The 17,121-nt window shown below is 49.1% G+C and overlaps 1 protein-coding gene across 1 annotated transcript in view; it reads left to right on the top strand.

Moving 5' to 3' along the window:
* The first annotated feature begins 2,534 nt into the window (after positions 1-2,534).
* ABCC1 (ATP binding cassette subfamily C member 1 (ABCC1 blood group)) overlaps positions 2,535-17,121 on the top strand; it is a 115,870-nt gene continuing 101,283 nt past the window's right edge. The window contains exon 1 of the mRNA XM_020281636.2: positions 2,535-2,659. Coding sequence (XP_020137225.1) covers positions 2,612-2,659 — 48 coding nt within the window. The 5' untranslated portion in view covers positions 2,535-2,611. The remainder of the gene's footprint in view (positions 2,660-17,121) is intronic.

Raw genomic sequence — 17,121 nt, 5'->3', positions numbered from 1 at the left:
TCAGGTCAAGTTATAGAACACTTCCATCTCCCAAGCAGATTTCCTCCCTAATCAATAACCCCTAACGATAACCATTATTCTAACTTCAATCAACATATATTAGTTTTCCCTATTCTTGAACACCATAAAAATGGGATCATGAAAAATGAGCCCTTTTGTGTCTGGGCTCTTTTGCTTTTTATTATGTTTTGTGGGATTCATCCATATTGTTGCTATCATGAACATTTTGTAGATTTTTTTTGGTGGACCCAAGCACTCCTTTCTCTTGGAGAGGAGTAGAATTGCTGTGTCACTGTGTAGTTGCATGTTTAACTTTAGTAGAAATGACCAGTTTTAAAATTTTTCTTTTTATTTAGTCTGGTGGATGCGTGATGGTGTTTCACTGGGGTTTTATTTGAATTTCCCTTGTATGACTAATGATGATGTTGAACATCTTTTCATATTATTGCTTGCTCAATAAATATTTGTTGAAAGGATGAATAAAGAGTTGGACAAAAATGGAAAGAAATCTACCTGCCTCTTGCCCTGCCTAAAATCCATCAGAGCTCCCCATCGCCCCTCCCCTGGCCGACAGGATCTTGCATGCTCTGGCCACTTCTGATGCCTCCTGCCCCAGATGGAATCTTTTTTCTTTCCTCTCAGATTTCTTCCACCTAAGCTGTCTTCAGTTTCCTCCAAGAACCTTCTCTGCTTCGTGGCTTTTCCATAAGCTGCTTCCTTCAGCCCTGAACATGACCCAGGCCTCAGGAACCCAGACATATTGCTTGTACCCCAGCTCAAAAGCCCTTTCCTCCAGGAAGCCTTCCCGGACTTCTACCCTAGCAGGCCTGGATCCCGTTAGGCCCTCTTACGTCTACTTTTTTTTCTTTGTAGTTATCACCACAGTTGTAAATACCCTTTTCTTCATGCAATTATTTCATTAATATCTGCTGCCCTACCATAAAAACACATTTAAAAAAAACCAACACTTTAAGCTCCCATAAGAGCTGCAACTTTGTCTTGTTCCTAGCAAGACACCAGCATCTAGTAAATGCTCAATAAATATCTGTTGGCTGTAGAAATATCCAAGCACCAGCACAATGAGCATTATGACCTGAAAGTAATTACCCTTTAGAAACTCACTCACTGTGAGGAGGACCTGAGCCCATAAAAATAAATCACAGAAAACAATCCTGTCTCCCACCCTCCTTCCCTCACTAGGTCCTTTGGAGGGTCTCACATTCACTGTTCCTGTTTCATTTTGGTGCAGCTGTTGCGTGTGTGCATGTGTTATGGAATCCACACATCAGGCAGGGGATTAAAGAGCAGAGGAGAAAGGCAAGGCATTGCTGGTGTCCCAGTGAAAGCTGAGACGCTCAGCTCCTGTGTGGCTGCCTGTGTATTGAACAGTTCTGAGGCAACATGGCGCAATGGTTAGCACCATGGATTTCCAACCCCCCCCCCCAGACTATCTGGGTTCAAAGTTTCGTTTAGTCACTTACCATCTAAATAATCACTGACAAATTATTCTCTCTCTCTCCTGGCCTCAGTTTCCTCATCTGCAAAATGGGGATAGTAATAGCACTTATCTCATGGGGCTTTAAGGATTACAAGAATTAATTCACATAAATTGCTAAGAACACAGCTAAGAAGCTGCCTGACTGTGAATGCCTGCTAATTATTATGTCTCTAGGCCTCAGTGTCACTACCTCTGAGGTTAGAATCAATAACCTGGTTGTTTCCTGAAGGTGAGAAGTGGAGGCGCTTTGCACACACTGTGAGGGCAACAGCTTTTTGGGATGGAGGTGGCAGCCCTCCAGCCATGAGTGCTCTGGAGTCACGGGTTTGAATCCACTTCCACTCCTTGCTACACTGTGTGACCTTGGGCAAGTCACTTCACCTTCTCTGAACCTCAGTTTCCCCATCTGGAAAGGGTAGACTATCACGAGTAGCCACCTCCTCCTGTCTGTGTCAGCTTTGGAGTCAGCTACCTCGGTTCAAATCCCGGCCCTGCTGGTTGTTAGCCAAGTGACCCTGGAAAACCACTCCACCTGTCTGCACCTGGTTTTCCTCCATCACGAACGGGGAGTAACAGAGAGATCGACTGAGGACACAGCTAAGGCGCTGGCCCCCTCCAGGCGCGCAGGGGGCGGCTCGCGTGATTTTCCCCAACAGGATTTCAAAACGGGCCTGACCCGGGGTCTGACGCAAAGATCGCCGCGGCCTCTGCAGGGCGCGCGACCCTCCCCGGCCCGTGGGACCTGCGGCCGGCGGCGGGCGCTGGCGCCGGGGTGGGGGTGCGCGCGGGGGCCCCGGAGGGACGGCGGCGGGGGCGCGCGGGGGCCGCGCGGGGGGCGCGGACGGGCGCCGCAGGGCCCCTGGCGGCGCCGGGGCCGGGGTGGGTGCAGCCGCCCGCTGCCCACGCCGCTGCCCACGCCGCGCTGCGCGCGCGGAGCCGGGCCCGGGCGGGGCGGGGCCGCCGCTCCGCCGTGACGCGCCGGCCAACCAGGCGGCGTTGCGGCCCCGGCTCCCCGCCCCCCGCGCCGCCCTCCCGCCGCCGCCGCCGCCGCCGCCAGCAGCCGGGCCCGTCCGCCCGCCGCCCGGTGCCGCCCTCGGTGCCCGCGCCGGCCGCATGGCGCTCCGGGGCTTCTGCAGCGCCGATGGCTCCGACCCCGTCTGGGTACGTGCTGGGCGGCCGCGGGCCGCGGGGGCCGGCGGGGAGCGGGGGCCGGCGGCGGGGAGGGAGGCCGCCTGCGGGGAGCGCCGGGCCGCAGCCTCCCGGGGCGTCCGGGTCCCACTTCGGCAGCCGGCCGGGGCTCGCACCCCCACGCTCGCGGCCCGGCCCCTTCGGGGGCACAGCGGATGGGGCGGAAACTTGGGGGACTCAGTTCCCGGGGAGCAGGGCGTGCGGGGGACATGTGCCCAGCCCTGGGGTTCGGAGCGGGGGTCAGGGGCCGGAGCCCGGGGAGGAGGCCTGCCTGCTCCGGGGTTCCCTCCGGCTACAGACAGCCTTCCCAGGAAGGGGACGCTGGAGACGGGGGCAGGAGAGGGAAGCGTCTCCTGCTTCTGTTCGCCCATCTTCGTAGGCTGGGGTGCCCCCTTTCGCAAAAACACCCCATTGCCCAGGGGGTGACCTGGGAGGGGCTCAGAGTGTGGGAAGGGACTTGCCACTGAGTGCCCCCCTCCAGCAGTTTTACATCCACGTTACTCCCCTGCGGTTACCTACCTTTGTCTTTCTCTTTCTTCCTAAATAATCCGGGGGAAGTTTGGGGGAACAGGGGAGGAGGGCGGGGGGCGGGCCTGGGAAGAAGGACGTGTCCCGCCCCACCTTCATGTCGCGTTTGGGGTGCAGCTGAGGGTGCCTGGGACCCTGGTACCCGTGGTTGTGCCCTCGCACCCCTGTAACACCTGAGGCTCCTCTCTGGGGATGTCTTAGAGGTCTACCCCTGCAGATTTTCTTCTGAAATGTTGAGTGCCCAATCTGGCTGGGTGTCCAGAGTCCACTTTCTGTGGTCTCATCCCCGGTGTTGTGGGTTTTAGCCTCACTCTAATGCGATTTGTCCCTTTGTTCCAGGAGGGCACTTCTGTGTCATGCTATTTTGATTATTGGTAAACACAGTAGGCAAATCTGGACACGGTCATTTTCTCCCTTCTGCTTAGGCATCAGGGGAAACACCCTTGGCTCTTAGGAGCTGGTGACTAGCATCCCAGAATACACTCTTGTCCTGTGTGTGGTTCTTTCCTTGAAGGCTGCATTTGGAATGTTGGAAAGTCACTTCTGCAGGGCCCCTACTGGAATGCTTTATTTTTGAGGGATATCATTTCGTTGAACCACCAACCCCACTTAAATGCCTCCCATTTGTAGGCCAGTGGGCTCAGAGATTTACTCCAGATCTATAAATAGCACAGAAGCTGTGCATTCAGGGATGATTGGAGCCTCTCCGCAGGTGGGCCCTCTTTAGCAGAGAGGAAAACCTGTGGATCTTCTGCCTGTACCAGATCGAGTAACAAGAAGATTATTTTTGCAAGGATCCATGTGGGTGATCTGGGCTAGCATTGCAGTGAATTCTGGAGTATTTCCTTGTTTATTTTCTACTCCTAAATTAAGGGGAGGAGAAAAATAGGTGACCATAAATGAGATTTTGTATCAGGATGTATTTTATTGATGGCAACTGGCTGTTGGTGGCTAATGAGTATGTTTGGGGTGCCCTTTGTTTATTTAACTTAAACTAATCCAAGAAGTCCAGATGTGGTTTTTTCCCTCCTTCCAAGGACTCTGTGATATAAGATTTGTGAGTTAATTTTTAAAAAATGCTTTTTAATATGTTTCATGCCCAGTGTAGGAAAGCAGGGAAAAGTCTAGAAAACCCAACCCAGGTGGTTTGGGTTTTGCTTGGGGATGTTGACCTTTATCTCTGGCAAGTCCCCCTGTTGTCCCCCAATCTTTTTGGCCTTGCATATGTCCTCTGTCCCTCCTCCCTCTGGATTGCTGGACCTGCTGGATGCTCCAGTTTCTGGGGGTGTCCTGGAACCAGAATTTGAGAGCAGGCAGCTGAAGCATGAGCAGGAGAATCCGACTGTAATTTATAGAAAGCAAGTGGCTTCTGTGTTTTCAAAGGGAGCGTGCTCAAGGCCAGGACAGACTGTGTGACCTTGAGTAAGCCACTCTGCTTCCCTGTGCCTCAGTTTCCTCATCTGTGAAATGGGGCAGGGGCCAAAAACTAACTCAACCTCCTAAGGTGGTTGTGAAGAATGAATAAGTTAATCTTTGTAAGCAGCTCAGCCTGTGCCCTGCACAGAGATCAACAATGGTTCTTATTCTTTCCAAAGATGATGTGTGTTTCAAGTTCCTTGTCCTTCCTTTGGTCACACTTTTTCTTCAGCTAGTGGAGTCTGCCCACCCCAATCCTGCCTGGCTCCTTTTGTGACCAAGGTCATGTGCTTAGAAATCAAGGTTATTGGGCCTCGTGTGACTCTGTCTGGGCTTTGTTCCTGGGTCAGCCTGCCTCTGAGCCCCAGGAAATGTCCGGAAAAACCAGAATGTGGAAATGGTCCACGGTGAGGGTTCTGTTGACTTATCACCTGTACCCAGGCAATGCTCTGGATGAGAAAAGAGGAACTTTGTTATTTACGTGGAAAACAGGGGCTGGGTTCTGCTGCACTGGGCTTTCTTTTTCCATTGGGGGTGAGAGGCTGGCAGGAGGGGCTGTTTTGTGGCTATTTCAATGATGGCTGGAAAATGGGCCTTTCTTTGCAAGTTAATTTTTTGTTTTACTTTTCATGTTCTTAAGACTTTATAAGTGAAGAGATTTGCAAATTAATTTTTTTTTTTTTTTTTTTTGAGACAGAGCTTCACTCTGTCACCCAGGCTGGAGTGCAGTGGCATCATCACAGCTCATTACAACCTCAAACTCCTGGGCTCCAGTGATCCTCCTGCCTCAGCCACCCGAGTAGCTGGGGCTACAAGCTTATGCCACCACACCCGGCTAAGTTTTCTATTTTTTTTTTTTTTTTTGTATAGATGAGGTCTCATTATGCTACTCAGGCTGGTCTCAAATTCCTGGCCTCAAGAGATCCTCCTGCCTCGGCTTCCCAGAGTGCTAGGATTACAGGCGTGAGCCACCATGCCTGGCCTACAAGTTAATTTGAAAAAAAATGCTTATGAATGTGTTTCATGCCCAGTGTTGAAAAATTGGAAAATATGAAAAAGTGGAGGAAAAACCTCAGCAATGTAGTGTGGTGGCTCAGAGCAAGTGTTCCCATTCCCTGGATTCAAGTCTGGCTCTGCAGCTTAAGCGAGTCACTGCTTCTCTGTGTGTCTCAGTTTCCCCATGTGGGATGGCGCAGTACCCAGCAAATAGCAGTGGCTTGAGGGACAACCAGACGAATCCTTGGCAAGTGCTTAGCATATTGCTGCCTGGCACGGAGGTAACACTGGGTAAATGTCAGTGGTCATCACCGCCTGGAATTCTCTAGTTCGTTTTTGCTGCTGCACCTGCTGTCAGGTGTCGCAGCGAGTTGGTTCTGAGGCTGTTTGCCCCGAAATGCTCTGTGCCATTCTCCAACTCAGTAAGCCCCTGAATATTTGATTTCGCTGCCAAGAGGAATATCTTAGAAGCTATTAGAAATTCCTCTTGGGGTTAGGCCTGGCCTTGGAGTCAGTCTAATTCCTGCCTTAATTCCTCCCCTCGGCGCCACAGCACTCCATGAAGAGCCAGTTTTTTCCCCTCCTCCAAGTGCTGTTGTGGTTTTCAAACTCGTCCCTTTGCCTTCTTCCCCCTCCTCTCTCCTTCCCCCGTTTGTCCACCCGTCCATCTGAGCCCCTCACTGCCTTGCGGATGATGAGAGCTGAAAGGGAACTGGTGGGGTCTGCTCACCCCGCCTCGTGGATGTGGCGACAGGGCCCCGAGTGAAAGGCGAACAGCTCTGGGAGGAGGCGCGGGTGGGCTTTGAGGGGCCTGAGCAGGGTGCCCGAGGTTGCCTTTGGCCTCGCAGCACTTGGCCGAGACCCTCCCAGGGTTTGGGTTCTGCCTGCCCTGAGGACCAGCTCCTTTGGTGACAGTCTTCGGGGTGCCCTGCCTTTGTGGACTCAACTTTCAGGAACCCATCTCTCCACCCACGCATCTCATGGGTGTCTCCAACTTACCGTGTCCCCAGAGGAACTGGGCTCCCCTTCCCCTGCCCACCCCATCTCAGTTAACTGCAGGGCAGTTCCATCCTCATGGACACTCTGGCCAATGACCGACCGCATCGGCCTTGACTCCTCTGTCCCTCCCACTCCGTATCTGATCTGTCGGCACATCCTGCTGCCCGTGCCTTCGAAATGTATCCAACTCCGCCTGCTTCTCACGGCCTCCCCAGCAACCATCGGCCCATGTGATTCCGGGATTGGAACAGTAGCTGCTTCGCTGCTCTCCCGCTCCTGCCCTGACCCTGCAGTCTAGTTTCAGCCCAGCAGCCAGAGGGACTCTTAAAATGCAGGTCAGAGGCCAGGTGCAGTGGCTCACTCACACCTGTAATCCCAGCACTGTGGGAGCCTGAGGTGGGAAGATTGCTTGAGCCAGGAGTCTCAAGCAATGCCACTTCCTCCAACCTGGGTGACAGAGCAAGACGCTGTCGCAACAAAACAAAACACAGTTGGAGCCTGTCCCTCTTGTTCTAAAACTGTGCAGTGGCACAGTGTTTCTCTCAGGGTAAAAGCCAAAGGGCTCCTAATGGCCTCCAAGGCCTGGCAGCATGTGTCTCCATCACCTCTCTGACTTCCTTGCTGCCTTCTGTCTCACTGTGCTCCTGCCACACCTGCCTCGGGGCCTTTGCACTTGCGGTTTCCACTGCCCAGAGTGCTCCCTGACTTTCAAATCTTGTCAGAAGTCACCTCAGGCATCCCTTCCCTGACCCCCGGCCACCTCCCTGCGCTCCCATTTCTCTGCTCCCCACCTATCCGCCATCCCCCCTGCCAGCACTTACTGCCTTCTAATACACAGATATTTTATCTATCGTGTCTGCTCTGCGTATACTTCCACCAAAGGGTCAACTCCACAGGGACGGGGATTTTTGCCTGTGTGTGTTTACAGCCGTAATCCCAGCACCTAGAACCGTGCCTGGTGCTCGGTAAATACAGTGGACCCTTGGGCAGCGTGAGGGTTAGGGGTGCCAACCCCCTCACCCCCCCCACACACACAGTAGAAAATTCATGTATAACTTTTGACTCCCCCAAAACTTGACTAACAGCCTCCTGTTGTCTGGAAGCCTTATTGATAACATAAACCATTGAAATATATGTATTTTGTGTGTTATATGTATTATATACAGTATTCTTAAAGTAAGCTAGAGAAAAAGTGTTAAGAACACCATAAGAGGAGATGTATTTGCTATTTGTTAAGTGGAAGTGGTCATTAGAAAGGTCTTCATCCTCGTCTTCACCTTGAGGAGGCAGAGGAGGGGTCGGTCCTGCTGTCGGGGGTGGCAGAGGCAGAAGAAAATCGGCAGGTAAGCGGACCTGTGCAGTTCAGCCCGTGCTGTTCAGGGTCAGCTGCATTTGTTGAAGGAATGAATGACGGGAAACGCTAGGGTGGCTTTTGGGCTGGGCGGACGCCTCTCTCCGCAGATGAGGATGAAGAGTGGCTTCGTGAGGATGAAGTAGCCACCGCCCGCCTGGCACGGCTGCTCCGGCCCGCCGAGTCCGCCAGGGTCCGTGGCACGCTGCCTTGCCAGGGCGGCGCCGCGTCTCACCCACGCCCCTCCTCCCAGTGCCCGTGCTCCACACGCACGCGCTCGGTCAGCTGTCACTGTTGTTGAGTTGCTGCTGTTTGTTTTCAGGCAATATTTGAATTTGAGCGTCTGAGGTACTACGAGCTTTAAACTGGGGGGTTAGAGGTAGCCCACCAGAGTGCTGGCTTGGCTTTAATTATATGAATTACCGTCATTTCCAATATATGCTGGTTGGAAGATTTCACAGAAACATCTGGATTTCTGGCTTCTCCTGAAAAATCAGAAGGTCCGATAGCACCGGGCCTGCCTGTGTCCACGGTGGTAGGCAGCTGGGGCTGCCCCTGCAGAACAGGCCCTCACCCCAGTTTGCCCCGGTCCCCACTCCTCCTCACCCTGGCTTTCATTTGAAGGCCAGGCGTCTGTTGCCCTCCCCCCCCCCCCCCGCTGTGCTTCTCACGCCTGGTCTGCCCCCTCCCTGGTGGAGCCCACCTGGCACCTGTTGGTGTTTGAGTTGGCATCTCCCAGTTCAAGCCCAGCGTTTTGGTGATGTGACTGGGGCTGATGTGACTTCCTGGTTTGGTGACGCGAAGGCCCTGGCCCGGTCATATTGGCAGAGGGGGAGGGACCAACTCATTGACGCCTGTGGAATTTGAAGCAAGCGTCTGATTTGCCATGTTGGCTCCAGGTTTTCACGGTGAGGTAAGACCTAGCTTTTATTATTAGATTTTTTTTTTTTTTTTTTTTTTTTACAATTGGCGGAGACAAAGACATTATTAGATCTCAATGGTCAGTAAAAGTCTAGCTCGTAAAAACTTGCCCACGCATTTTACAAAAGTGAATAAATGGATTGGGAGACTCACGAGAGCCCGGACATCCCGAGGCAGGCGTGCCCCAGCCTGGCAATGACACCCGAGGGGCGTCTCCGCAGTGGAGGTGCGGACCACATGGACCTCTTGAAGGCTGCGGGCCTCTCTTCGCAGATGAGGACCTTTGGGGAAGCCGTATTTTGGGGACGGGGCGTGGTGCACCGTTTCTCAACTTCAGCCCTGCTGACATCCTGGCCAGAGCATTCTTGGTGGTGTGGGGGCTGTCTAGCATCCCAGGCCTCACCCCACTAGATGCCAGTGGCACCTCCGCTGTCGTGACAAGCAAAAATGTCTCCAGGCATTGCCACACGTCCCCTGGGGGGTGAAATCTCACAGCCACCAGCGTGGAGGAATATGGAGAAGAAATTTTGGGCAGGACCTTGGTCCTCATTCTTGCATTTCCCTAAGAGGTTGTAGCTGTGGCACTTCCAGCGTAATTGGCTTAGTGGCGTTGCCTTGGAGAAGCTTAATGAGACATTAAGGAGGTTAAACTCCAATTAGCTAGAGAAGGAACATGCAGCGGCCTCTGTCCACCGAGGGCTGTGTGTGTCTTTCTACCTTTATCCCCTTCTGGTTGGAGTGTGTGATGGTTCAGTCTCACCGGTGAAAACACCTGTCTTTAGAGATCAGCTTTGAAGCTTCACCGCTTCATTTTAAAGTGCCCCAGGAGAGGTGGACAATTACAAATGTGAGATTCTGCTTAAGTGCCCCCTTGGTTTAATTGTGGGATGCATCTCCAGGGAAAGGTTGCCAAGTTCTGGAAATTGGGCGTTAATGACCAGGGAGGGTGGCGTTAGATTACCACCTGTAATCCTTAGGTGGTAATTGAGATTTTAGGGAACTTTCCCCTTCCCTCTCTCTCTGTTTTCTGAGAATCTCAGTCTACTTTTATTGGCTTCTTAGGTAACTACTTGCTTGGAGAGCATTTATCACGTGCCCAAGTTTTCCCAGGATGAAGAACTTGAGTGCAGTCTTTTAAGACCCTGGATCCATTCTCTTCTTCCCATACCGTTTTTCATTAATTCATCCAATAATTTATTATTAATTGAGCATCTACTATGTGCTGCCCCTGTTCTAGACACTGGGGATTCAGCAGTGAATAAGACCAGGCCTTGTTCTCATGGAGCTCACACTGGGGATGACCAAAATGACTTTAGGTGGTGGTGAGTACTACAGAGACATAAACCGGGAAGAACTGGGGTGAGTGCAAGCTACTATAGAGGGATGTCCATAGAAGGCCTTTTGGAGGAGGTGACATTTGACCTAAGACCTCGGTGGCAAAACTGGCCATGCAAGGATCTGGGGAAGTAGAGTCCCAGAGAGAGGGAAGAGCACATGCAAAGGCCCTGTGATACCTTGGTCGCAGTATCATGGAGTTTAACTCAAAGGAACCACAGAGCCCATCTCAAAAAAATCTTGCCTGGAGCATTCTGCAAAATGCATAAAGCACAAACCACATGCCCTGTTGTAATGATAAAGGGCTGGAAATTCCAGGGAGGTTGCTCCCCGCAGCTTGGCAAGGAAATGGAGCGATACTTGGTCCCCAACACAGGCGTGGGCCTTCTGACCCATTTCTATGTTTGAGCGGATCTCAGGTTGTAAAAATGAAATTAAGTTTATATTGTTTTATGAGTCCCATCCGTGTCTGAGAACCTTTGCTGAAACCTTTCAGGGCGAGACCAAGTTGGGATTCCCCGTTCCCCAGTTGCCCTCGATTCTCCTCCAAGGCTCGTTATTCAGATGATGGAGCTCTTTCTTTTGTGGTTAAGATGACTTTATGTAGGTTGCTAGAAAATTCTTCTTTTAAAACTAGATGTTACTGAATTAATGTGGCTGATTGATACAAGGGAGATCTTGCGCTGTAACGTTTTTATGGTACCATTACTTAAAAAAGAGCGAATGGTCTAGAAGAATACAAAGGGGTTCCCAGAAGTAGCCATTGGTGAGGATAGTATCTTGAGGGTCCCAGAAAACTTTGAAAGCCTATGCACATACATATGTGAGCATGTATGTATGTATGCATATATGTTTTTTCCTCCCCAAATAGGTTCATATTCTGTTCTATATCTTGTTTTCTTAAAAACCAATGTTGATTTTCTTTCTATATTAAGTCCATGTAAATAAGAAGAAAAAGGAAATAACATTTCTTTACAAGCCACACATTCATCTAACATATGGCTAAGCCATGTATTCACCCAGTCCCCACGTGGTGGCTTTTGGGGTCCTTCCCAGTTTTTTGGTGTGATGAACTGTGACACGTTCCTGGGCACTCTTCTCTGCACATGTATACAAATACATGTAAATGACCCAGCAGAACACATTTTCCCACTGGAAATTGCTAGGTTGATGGTGCATGCATTTTGAAACTTAATAGTTAATTGCCAGGTTGCTGCGGCAGTTACACTCCCACTAATAGACCTACCAGTGTTTATTAAGCACCTGTTGTACTCCTGGCATGCCCAGACATTGAGCAAGCTGGGCATTGACCCGGGCTCCTGTTGATTTGCTGTATATGAGAGGCTTTTGCCCAGTTAAGCTAAATTTTACATTTTAAGGGGTTTTGGATCAGGCGAACAAAGTACACAGGTGCTTTGGTTTTGTTCCAGTTTTAAAAATGTGTTTAAATTTTAAACAGTTTTTGACTTCTCTATTATTTATATATAAAAAGTGTAAAAGCTTGACTCATAATCCAACCATGCAAAGGCCACTCCACTCTGATTTTCACACATGCTTTCTGCTTTAATCATGTGTTCTGATTACAAAAGTGATACATACTCCTTGTGACAAAACATACAATAAAGAGATGTTAAATAAAGCCTGGACATGCTTCTCTTTTGGGCTCATCAATTACCAAGGTATTCTTCCATTCCTTTCTTTATAATCATATAGACGCTTACAAACTTTATTTAAATCAAAGTGGGTTGTTATAATCATTACTGTGCTTTTTTTTTTTTTACCTAATATGCTATGCACATTAATACATAGACTCTCACTAACCCTTTTTGATAGGTGTATAATATTACAGTTTACAGATTTGCTATAATTAATTCAGCCATTTCCCTATTAATGACCATTACTTGCATTGAGTTCCTATTTTTTTTGTTTCAGTAGACAGTACTCCAATGAATATCCTTATACATGGGTCAAAATTATGTAAATTTTTATTTCTGATAGGTATGGGCTGGTATTTTTCCAAAAAGATTGTAGCAAATTCATTTCCAATGACAGCAAATCAGAATCCCCATTTCTCTGCATTCTTCCCAGCATTGGACACAACTGCATTTTGTTAATTTGATGGATAAAAAATGTTTTCATCTACATTTCCTCTTTGGTTAGAAGCTGAGCATCCTGCAGCATTCCACAGGGATTCGTGTGTTCTCTTCTGTGTGTCTTTTTATGTCCTTTTTGGATATGGGTAGACTAGCTTGTTTTTTTCATGTTAATTTGCAGGGGCTTTTAGCATACTGGGGACCTTGCTCCTTTATCCTGTATTTTAAATATCTTGTTATAGGCTGTTGTTTGTCTATTGGCACGTTAACATTTGTGCTTGTTCATATTTGTATGTAGTTTTGCAAGGTTGCACTTGTAGATTGCATACCAGTTTGTTTCCTATGTTTTTATTTACTGTGGCTGTGAGAATTTTCCCATGTACCTACATAACCTTTGTAGTTATCTTTAAATGTCCAATCAATAGTTCCTTGTGTTGGTGGACTATAATTCATAATTCACATAATTATTACTTGTGGTTTGACATTTAGATTGCTGTGTTTTTTTCCTTTTTTTTTTTTTTCTTTTAAAGAAAACATTGTAAAGAATATCATGTGGACACAGGGCCTCTTGGCTTATTTCCTTAGAATATATTCTTAGGAGTAGAATGAATAGCCCACTATATGGGCAAAGATTTTGCTCTAGCTGTCAGTCTTATTTGTTTTCCAAAATGGGCTGCCCTGAATCGTCTCTGGCCATTCTAGCTGGGTCTAAGGATACCCATTATTATTATTGTTATTCAGAACAGATGATGGGTGTGTCTTGACCTCAGGCAGCTTTCAGATTCCTCCAATCAGTCTTGTGAAACTGGGAACCAGTGGGCAGGAAGAAAGCTGGAGCTGATCTGGCGGTGAGAAAGGTGACCTGGTAGTTATAATTAGGATGGCTTATCTGAGGCCCTTTGATTAAGGCCTCCCTGATTTCCTAACCCAGGATCCTGGAGAAAAGACACGTGTGCTGTCAGGGTCTCTCTGAGGGCTGCAGTTGTAGTTTATCACGGGGCTCTTCTGCAGAGATGTGTGGAGTCAGGGTTGGCCACTTCATACCTGGTGCTGGGGGCAGAGCTGGCCCACCTTGGCTTTACTGCGTAACTGATGGGTGGAGGGGCTGGAGAAAGGGCTCAGCTCTTTATTCCCCAAGGGGCTATGGGATGGGGTGGGGGAGGGGAAGCTGGGACAAGGGAAAGGTGCTGCTCCAGAAGAAAGCCAGGGAGGCCCTTACAAAGCTGCGACCTTTTGCTTAAAAAAAAAAAAAAGAAAAGAAAAAAATAAAAAAGAAGAAGAAGAAAAGAAAAGGGGGGTATACAGCAGTATCAAGAGGCCGGGTTCAGGTGCCTTGATTGGAAAATTGGTCTTGCCACTTTCCAGCATGGGACCTTGGGCCAGTTCTTTAACTTCCGGGAGCCTCAGTTTCTGTCATGATCATGCTGCGTATGTCACAGGCTTGTGAGTAAGAAGAGGGGTCCCATGGAGAGGATGTTCCGTGCGGTGTCTGGCACGGAGGTGCTCCGAGGGTGCTAGCCGGGGTCATGGAGGAGGTGGCTTGGCAGTGGAGTGCGCTTTTCTGGTGTGGCAGTTCTCTTCTTGTGATCTCTGGGCCATGCAGGCCTTAGCAGGATCCGGACAGAGCCCAGCCGGACATCTTGACCCCAGGGACACCCGTCTGGGCATGTGAGACAATTCAGGTTAATTCGCCCAGTCAATACAGGGTGTCTGTCTGTGGGGTGCGTGGGTCCGGGTGAGGCGTGCCGGGAGTCTATTGGATAAGATGAGGATAGGGTTTCAGCTCTGAAATTGGGCTGTGCGTGGGGAGGTTCATGCTGCAGGTTTGATTTGTGGTTGAGGATTAGGAAATCTTGTTTAACTACCTAAATCACGGCATCCGTGTGAAGCTGAGCTGTGACAACCCTGAGAACTGCTGACAGGTACATTGGAAGTTCCAGGTTTTCTGTTACTGTAAACATGGTAGTGTTAGATTACTTAAAGGGATTTTTTTTTCTTTTCTCCTCATTCTCTTCTTTGATATTGTAAGAGGTACAAGTATAAAATGAAACAGTACAGAAACAAGGAAAAAATAAAAATCCACCATCCCTTCACTTTTCTAGAGATAATCCTATCGGCAGATTGGTGTTTTTAATTTTCAGCCTTTCTTCCTCACAGATCCTAAACATATAGTATTTTTTAAAAAATAAGAACGAGATCCTATGAAAATGTACTGTTTATCTTTTGTTTTATGGACTAGTGCTTCTTGGACATGACCTATTTTTCTTAACAAATATTTACGTGACGATGAAATGTAAACATGAACCTAATGAAGCAATTTGCTAACAAGTGTTTCTTCTTGAGGAAGTTGGTGATAGCCTTGTTTTCTAAATCTCTGTGTTCAGGTAGGTCGTGGGGAAGCCATGAGGCAAGACTTGAGTGAGTGGGTGTCTTAGACCCTTATGGGTGCCCTTGCAGGGGGTACAGCCTCTAAGGGTCAGAACCCCAGGCCCGTGAATTGGTCCCATGGCTTGCCTCCCTTCATTGGACAGTCTCTGAGGGTCTCCTTAATAGCCTTTAACTGGGCTCGATGCTGGGAGTCCAAAGGTATGAGGAGCAGGCTTCCCTGCACACACGTTGAGCCTCCAGTCTTGTCGGGGAAATGGACAAATGGAAAATCATAACCATGAAGTGTTTTGAAGGGGAGCTATGTGGTGCTTAGTGAGTGCGCTAGGGAGGGTTTCATCTGGTTGGAGAGAAAAGGGGAGACTTGAGTGAGTAGCCTATATTATGGTATAAATTTGGCCATGTGTGGCAAAGATCCCAAATATAGTGGCTTAAGATTCAAACTAATTTCTCACATAAAAATACCAGCTCATGTGACAGCTCTGCCGAGGAAATGGTCAGGGGCCCAGCCCCCTCCTATCTTGTTGCTCTGCTCCCATCATCTGCACGGATCAAGATGGTGCACTTCCATGTCCAGGTGCTGCCTGTAGGAAAGAGGAGGAAGGGCACAACCTGGAAGTTGCCCACAGCTCTTCACATCCCATTGGCCGGTACCTAGTCACATGGCACATCTAGCTGCAAAGGGGCATGGGAAATGTAGTTTCCTTTCTGGGCAGGCAGGTGCTTAGCTAAAGGTTGTGTTACTAGGGGATGAGGGCATGGATATTGGAGTACCTTTAGCAGTTTCTGCTGCTCAGGTAAAAGCAGACAGTAAGAATGTTCTAGGCAGTGGGAAAACGTGCAGAAGCCCCAGCTTAATGAGGAAGGCCATTGTGCTGGAGCTCGAAGAGCAGGGCAGAGAGAAAGGAGCAGGAGGAGACTGAGAACTGGACCAGCCAGGCTTGGGTCCTCCAGGAATCTTTGGTTCCTGTCTTTCCCCCTCTCCTTGCTTTGCCATTAGCTCTAAAACAGTGTTTAAAGCAATCTTTAAAAGCCACATCCTTTTCAAGTGGTGGAAAAACCAATAATTAAATCGATTCTAGTTTTTGCCTTGTCCCTGTCTTGCTTGTGTGACTTCGGTGAGAGTAGTTTATTTTTGTAAGTAAAATGGCATGCATTGTGGTCTACTCTGTCAAGAGGTGTGCCAAGCCCCACTGTGCACACCTTGTTTCAGGCCTACCGTAATGCTGTGTAGGTGCTCTCAGAACTCTTTATTTTAGATGGGGAAACTGAGGTGCAGTTAAATGTGCCCAGGTTTACGCAGCAAGGGGTGTATTTAAACTCAGCAGTTTGACTTCAGAGCCTGCCTTCGTCCCCACTGTGTTTTTCCTCAGTCATTTGTGTATAGTCTTCGTGATTCTGACGTCTGTCTCTCACCTCATATTTGTTAGGATTGCACTGGGCTTCAATAAACACCCTGCCTCCAGCAGCCCATACAGGTACTTTTTTACATCTGAGGAGTTTCAGTACCTCTGGTAGTTGCTGGCATTGGATTAGCAACCCAGTGGCATTAGGGCTGACACCTCTGCTGATTCCATTGTCTGTTTCTCAAGGCCCTTAAATTGCTGTTGCAGCTCTAACACACACCTCTAGGTTCAAGAGAGGAAGAGGGGAGGACTGCATCAGCCTCACCTGTCCCTTCTCTACTCAGGAAAGTAAAAGTCTTTCCAGAGGCTCCTCTCCCTGCACTGCAGACTTCTGCTCGAATCTCCTCCACTGGCGCTGGATCCCAGGGCCATCTCTAGCTGCAAGGGAGGCAGGACAAGTGAGCATTTGGTTTGATGCCTCTCTGTTGGGAGACAGCAAGGGAGATGGGAGTCAGGAAAGGTATTGAGTAAGCCAGCCAGTAGTGTCCAGTGTGTACTATTAACTTAATATTTTTCTTTGAATCAATTCACTTTTTTTAACCTTAATAAATTTATCCCAAAGGAAGTTTCATATCACTTTAGAATATCTATGAAGTCGCAGGCTTGTCATCTTTATGTCTTTACCTAATAGCTATTAAAGTAAGTACATCACTACTAAAAAAATGATATTTTGCAAATCGCCTAGGTCAGTGGTTCTCAGCTCTGGGTGATTTTGCCCCCAGGGTACATCTGGAAACATCTAGGAACATTTTCTTCGTCGTCACAACCAGAGGAGGGGGATGTTCCTGGCATCTGGTGGATAGAGGGGCCGGGGAGGTGCTAAGTGTCCCACAGTGCACAGGACGGCCCCACAGCAAAAAGTTGGCCGCAAATGTTGACAGTGCTGCAGTTGAGAAACCTTGGCCAGGGCTCAGTCCAAGTGCTGCCAGGAGTGTAGACAAGCTGCGTCTGGGTGATGCTGCAATTCGCCAGTCCCCACTGTGTTTTCTCCTGGGGGGCTGTGTA

This window comes from Microcebus murinus, chromosome 19 (assembly GCF_040939455.1).
Source record: "Microcebus murinus isolate Inina chromosome 19, M.murinus_Inina_mat1.0, whole genome shotgun sequence".
Taxonomy (NCBI): Eukaryota; Metazoa; Chordata; class Mammalia; order Primates; family Cheirogaleidae; genus Microcebus; species Microcebus murinus.
This window is presented reverse-complemented; position numbering and strand designations above follow the sequence as displayed.